Here is a 7,159-nt window from a genome sequence, read left to right on the forward strand (position 1 = left end):
TATGTATATGTAAGGAGCATTAGTATTAATTATATATATGTATATGTAAGGAGCTCTGGTAGCGTAGTGGTTACGAATCGGGCTGCGAACCTTAAGGCTGCGAACCTTAAGGTCAGCGGTTCGAAACTACCAGCCGCACCGCGGGAGAAAGATGAGGCTGTCTGCTCCCGTAAAGATTTTACACCCTCGGAAACCCTGTACAGGGTCGCTATGGGTCGGAACCGACTCGATGGCACTTAACAACAACAACAACAACATATGTATATATGCAGTGTAGTGGTTATGAATCGGGCTGCAAACCGTAAAGTCAGGAGTTCGAAACTACCAGCCGCTCCACGGGAGAAAGATGAGGCTTTCTGCTCCCGTAAAGATTTACAGCCTCGGAATCCCTGTGCAGGGTCACTATGGGTCGGAACCCACTCTATGGCACTTAACAACAACCACCACATATATGTATGTATGTATGTATATGTATATATAGCTTAACCTGCCTTTGAAGACTGATTGCATTATTCGTTTAAGACAGTTAAAATAATCACTATAGAAAATATAAAAAGTTTTTTATGTTTGGGATTTTTGTTTTATTTGGCTTTATTTTAAATACGAGATTAACAATTGCCTACACATAATTTCAAGTTGCAATATTATTGAATGCTGTGACTACAATTTTTCTAACATAAAATGTATAAATATTGCAGGTGTAGTGATAGTGTGTGTGGTTCTGCGCTACATGAAATATCGCTGGACAAAAGAGGAAGAGGAGACGAGGCAGATGTACGATATGGTGGTAAAGATTATAGGTATGGTATTTTTAGAATTCTAGACAATTTCTGGAGTAGTCAAAGTGATTAAACTATAGCGTCGTGACAAGTGATGATTGATTAATTTGCTTGGTTTATTTTTAGATGTTTTACGAAGTCATAATGATGCTTGCCAGGAAAATAAAGATTTACAACCCTACATGCCTATTCCACATGTGCGAGATTCCTTAATACAGCCTCATGACAGGTGTGTTAATTGCTTTGTGAGTGAATGCAAATCCAAATGTAGTTATCTTTTGCAGTCTTAGAAGCCCTGGTGGCATAATAGCTTGTGCATTGGGATTCAAGGCTAGCAGTTTGAACCCACCAGCTGCTCCATGGGAGAAAGATGATGCTGCCATAAAGATTCTCAGCTTTGGAAACCTTAGGGAGCAATTCTCCTCTGTCCTATAGGGTCTCGAATCAAATTGACATGATGGCAGCGAGTTTGGTTTGGTGTCTACAGTCTTGAAAGTTATGTAGAAAGTGTTGTTCTGTACAAGCATTTCTGGGTGTTTGCAACCCTCCTTTCTAAATTATCCTCTAATGCCCTCTTAATTTTGAGTGATGTGGTGGTTATGTGCCGTATAGTCTGTTCCAACTCATAGTGACCCTGTACAGGATTACCGAGGCTGTAAATCTTTACGGGAGCAGAAAGCCTCTTCTTTCTGCTGTAGAACAGCTGGTAGTTAGCAGCCTGACTGTTAATCACTACACTACCAGAGCTCCTTAGAGTTTATTGCATTCTCATGTCTATACATGCTTGATCTTTTATTGTCATATTTTACTTTATTTTCTTAATTTCATTGATGAATAAACAAGCAAACATTACTGCTTGTAGTATTTTACTTATTTCAAAATATTTCATTTTGTGCTGAGAAGCTTTTAAAACAAAAGAATGAAGTGATACATTTTTTGAAAATAGAATAAAAGATGATGCCATATCTTAAAGCAGCATTCTTTACACTAACAACACTTAACAATCAGCAGTGGAACTTTTAGGGGGAAATACAGACGCTCATCTCCACCTCTGGAAATAGAAACTCAGTAAATCTCAGGTGAGGCTCAGACATGTAAATGTTAATTTGAGTATATCTCCCTAAGTAGTGATAATAATAGCCAGAGTTAACAACAGCCACTACCTTAAATTACTAATAATTTGAAAAAGAAGATAATGATGATAATCAATTTGTCATTTTGTTTGCATGACAGGAAAAAAATGAAGAAAGTCTGGGATAGAGCTGTTGACTTCCTTGCTGCTAATGAGTCTAGAGTTCGCACAGAAACACGAAGAATAGGTGGTGCAGATTTCCTGGTGTGGAGGTGGATCCAGCCTTCTGCATCCTGTGATAAAATATTAGTAATACCTTCTAAAGTATGGCAAGGTCAAGGTATGTATTTTTAGGAGAAGGGGGGGAATATATATATATATAGTAAAGCTTTTTCTGATTCTTAAATAACTATAAATGTCATGATTGGTTTATATTATTTTATTTTTTTATGTGAAATAGTATATATCAGAGATGTCTGAAAGCAAGCTCTTTTTCAAAGCCCATCCCTTCAAATCCATGGTGTGGTGCTGTGTAAGATAAGTAACAGACTGCTTGCTACAAGATCAGAGGCTCAAACCCACTAGCTGCTCCTTGGAATGACCCTATACAGAGTGGCTATAAGTCAGAACCAATTCAGTGGCACTTAGTAACAGATTCCAGTATTGGTCAAGACCAGAAGGGTTTCAACAAGAGAAAGTAAAAATATTTCTACCATTATATCCTGGCACAAAAAAACCAAAAGAGAACACACTCAGCATTTCACAAACTGAAAAATTGAAATAACTCAAATTGCCATATAAAAGTAGAATTCTGTGGGCAGTATTAACTTCTTTACGCATGTAACAGAAAATTCTTCTAATGAATTTCTTTACATGCTCTTTTCTGCCACTAATTTTTGCTTACCTTCTTCCTCTTTCTGGCATATACCCTATACTTGCATATTCCCATTGTGTGGCACTGTAAGATAAGCACTGGATTGCTAATCACAAGGTTCACAATTTAAACCCACTAGCCACTCCTTGAAAACCTCTATGAGTTAGAATAGACTTGATAACACTTAACAATAGCAAATAGCTTTTGTGGATCTTTCCATATAGTTTTTATTAATGAATATATAGTTATACCATTTTGTTGTTGTTAAGTGCCGAGTCGGTTCCAACTCATAGCCACCTTGTATAAGGTTTCTGAGAAGCGGCTGATGAGTTTGAACTGCTGACCTTTCAGGAATAGATTGCCTGCAACTACGAGGTCGTCCAAGAACAGAACACTGCTAGAGAAGTTTGAAAGGTACTAGAAGTTCACAGACCACTTTGGATCTGTGTTTGACTAAGACTATTTCTCTTAGCCATTCTTCCATTTATCAGCTGCCACTGCACTGTAACACCCAGTCATTTCTATTTTAACCTCTCCAGAATTTCTGATTCTTTGACACACACCTACACTAGTCTTCTCTATTTTGCTTTAACTTTTTTATGTGAATTATATGCAGGTTTGCAGAGCAGATCAGGTTTTCATTCAACAATTCACACACACTTTGCTTTATCTTATTGATTGCAATTCCCATAATATAAAATCATTTATTCCACGTCCTCCCTCTGTATACCATTACCATTCCTCCTCCTTTCTTAACCCTTCTGAACTTTGCTCATAGGTAAATGCTTGATTATTCTAAAGTGTGCATACCTCTCTAGTGTTCTTGTTTCCCTTATAGACTTGTCTATTGTTGGACTAAAAATTGAGTCATAGGGATGAGTTCATTTGCAGGCCTTAAGGATGACTAAGGACACTAATCTTAGGTTTCTGCCATTCTCAGTCAGATCTCTAGCCTGTTTCGTTTTATGGTTTTGAGTTTTGTTCCACATTTTTGTTCCATCCTATCCAGGAAATTTTGATGCATTCCCTTTCAGAATAGTTGGTAGCTGGAGATCATCTAGTTCCTCTAGTCTTAGGGTCATATTGCCTGGTGTTCATGTGGTCCATTGGAGTAATAATTTCCCTGAATCCTTGATTTTCTCTTCACTAGTGTTTCTTCTTTACTAAGCCCTCTTCTTGGATTTACTTTTTTTTTAAATTGTCCTCTGGTTTCATAAGTTATCTTTCATTCACTCTCTTGCCAACACCTTCTTCTCATTTGTTTTTGTTATTCCTAGGTGCAGTCGAGTCAGTACTGACTCATAGCGACTTTACGCACAATAGAACAAAACACTGCCTGCTCTGGGACTAACCTCACAGCCTTTGCTATGTCTGAGCCCATTGCTGCCGCCACTGTGCCAATCCATTTATTTGGGGGTCTTCCTCTTTTTCTCCAACCCTTCACTTTAGCAAACATGATATCCTTTTCCATTAAATGGTCCAATCTGATGATATGTCCTAAATATGAGAGAAGAAGTTTGGCAGTCCTGGCTTCCAAGGAATACTTTGGCTGTACTTCTTCCAACACAGATTGATTGGCTCCTTTGGCAGTCCATGGTACTTTAATATTCTCCTCCAACACCATAACTCAAATGGATCAATTCTTCTACAGTCTTCCTTATTCATTGTCCGACTTTGGCATGCATATGAGTTTATTGAAAATACCATGGCTTGGGTCAGGCACACCTTAGGCCTCAAACTGACATCTTTGCTCTTCAGCACTTTAAAGAGGTCTTGTGCAACAGATTTGCCTAATGCAATACATCATTTGATTTCTTGACTGCTGCTTCCATGAGTGTTTGATACTAACTTCATTGCTCTTTAACACTTAAGCGAGGTCTTGTGCATCAGATTTGCCTAATGCAATTTGTCATTTAATTTCTTGACTGCTGCTTCCATGAGTGTTCATGGTTGACTCGAGCAAAATGAAGACTTTGACAACTTCAACCTTTTCTCCAGTGATATGGATGTTGTTTATAGTTCAGTGGTGAGAATTTTTGTTTTCTTTACATACTGAAGGCTGTCATCTTTGATCTTCATCAGTAATTATTTTAAATCCTCTTTGCTTTCAGTAAGCAAGGTTGTATCATCTGCATATTTCAGGTTGCTAATGAGTCTTGCTCCAATCCTGATGCCACATTTGTCTTCATTTTATCCTGCTTCTTGGAATTTTTGCTCAGCATACAGATTGAATTAGTATTGTGAAAGAATACAACCCTGGCACACACCTTTCCTAATTTTAAACCATCCGGTGTTCCCTTGTTCTTTAACAACTGCCTACAGGTTCCTCACGAGCACAATTAAGTGTTTCGGAATACTCATACTTCATAATGTTGTCCATAGCTTGTCAAGATCCACACAATCGAAAGCCTTTGTGTAGTTAATAAAGCACAGGTAAACATCTTTCTGATACTCTGTTTTCAGCCAAGAGCCATCTGACCTCAGCAATGATATCCCTCTTTCCGTGTCAGCTTCTGAAACTGGCAATGTATGGTGTTACAGCTGTTTTTGTGTTACTTTTAGTATAACTTTACTCACATGGGATGTCAGTGATAATGTCTGGTGATTGTTGCATCCCGTTGGGCCACCTGTCTTTGGAATGGGCACAAATATGGGTCTCTTCCAGTCAATTTGCCAGGTAGTTGTCTTCAAGATCTCTTGGCATAGATGAGTGAGTGCCTCCAGCACTGCATCAGTTTCCATTTGTACTCTTAGCAATTACCAGTATCTTGTTCTTTGCCAATGCCTTTAATACACCATAGACTTCTTCCTTCAGCATCATTGACTCTTGATCATATGCTGCCTCTTCAAATTGTGGAACATTGACCGGTTCCTTTTGGTACAGTGAGAGTTTTTTCCTTCCATCTTTTTTTTTTAAAGCTTTTATTGTGCATTGAGTGACAGTTTACACTTGTCATATTGTCTTTTGTATCATTGCAATGATTACAATCTTTTCCATGTATCACCATTCAACAGTATTTGCTTCTATTCCCTGTTTTGTTTTGTTTTGTTGTTGTTATGTTTTGTTTTTGATGTACACAAAAACAATCAGGAATATACAGTCATTTAAACAACCCAAGGGCACATTCTGCAAGCCTACCTAATGACCACCAGCACACAGCCTTGCTCTTTCCACAAGTCTGGAGTCCTGAGCTGCTTTAGTTCTCAATGTCGTCATCTCTGCCTCCATCTTTGGTGTTGCTGCTTCTCTGGACAGGGTCCCACATTCCGCTGCTCATGCTCTTCTCCATTAATGGTCCTAGGGTACTATATTCCTTGAATGTAAGATTAACTACTTCCCCTTAATGTTACAAAACTTCTACGTTTACATTCGTGACAATCACAATTAGTCAGGATAACGATTATTCACTATTGAATCATGAGAATCGTATTCCATCTCCTTTCACCATACCAGTCTAGACAAAATGAAAACTATTTAATGGGATTCTACCTTCCCCTGCACTCTGAAGCTAAGCTCCCTCTTGAGAACTTGTAAGCCAGCTACTTCGTGAATTTATAGCCTCTCCCCCGCCCCCCCCCCCATTTTAGGTAGCCAATATCTAAGTTGCCCATCCCTGTCAACCCTGTGCACAGAGGGGATATGTTTGATCCTTGATGTGAGGATTCGTTCCCCCTTGGTTGGTATTTTGAGCTACTACATCCAAAATTATAGGTCAAGCTCATCAAATTGTATCAGTTTACACTTGTTTTCTTTATCAAATAGAGCATTGCTCTAGTCTAGTTCTGATCATCAAGCCATCAAAGCTAGGTCACATGGGTACTCTCTGCAAGTTTAGGTGTTCTTGTGCATCTCCCTTCACTTGATATCAACTGGATGCTTCACTCTCAGCTCTAGCCCTCTGTGGCTATGTCCTTGTCCATGGGGTCAAGTGTCCCCAGGTGTCACGACACTTTGGACCAACCAGCCCTTCCTCTTCTCTCTCTCTTCTCTGGGTCAACGGGAGTCAGTGGACTGTGGTTGAACTCAGCCCATGTCTTCATTGCTGCCTTTCTCCCTCTTCCACTCACCAGTAGACCAATGTGGTCTCCAGCAAGCTTACATGTGGTCCCTTTTAGTTTCAGTCTTAGAGGGGACTTTGACCTGAAGGAACTTGATTGCTTGCCTTAATGACTTTCCAGCAAACAGCTTGCTTATTCTCGTAGTAGCCAGTCATGTTGACATTTTTATTTTGGGTTTTTCCTGATGATCTTTGAAGCTGTATCTTCTGTTGCTCTAGCTGTTCTAAGCTGGTTTGCTTGTCCGTTCTAGTGGGACTGTCCCGCCTCTTAAGATTCTGGATGGGACTCAGGATTCCACCTAAGGTCCTATACTCTGCAAAGGCTTTGCAAGAGGCTTATTTCACTTGGGAAGTTCTAGAACCCCTTTTAGGTATT

General features: G+C 39.3%; 1 protein-coding gene across 1 annotated transcript in view; it reads left to right on the plus strand.

Annotated features, from left to right (window-relative positions):
* The window catches only part of LEMD3 (LEM domain containing 3), a 116,945-nt gene that overhangs the window by 98,770 nt on the left and 11,016 nt on the right, over window positions 1-7,159 (plus strand). The window contains exons 7-9 of the mRNA XM_006859524.1: window positions 699-800; window positions 906-1,008; window positions 2,013-2,191. Coding sequence (XP_006859586.1) covers window positions 699-800; window positions 906-1,008; window positions 2,013-2,191 — 384 coding nt within the window. The remainder of the gene's footprint in view (window positions 1-698; window positions 801-905; window positions 1,009-2,012; window positions 2,192-7,159) is intronic.

This window comes from Chrysochloris asiatica, unplaced genomic scaffold (assembly GCF_000296735.1).
Source record: "Chrysochloris asiatica unplaced genomic scaffold, ChrAsi1.0 scaffold00033, whole genome shotgun sequence".
In the NCBI taxonomy this organism is placed as follows: Eukaryota; Metazoa; Chordata; class Mammalia; order Afrosoricida; family Chrysochloridae; genus Chrysochloris; species Chrysochloris asiatica.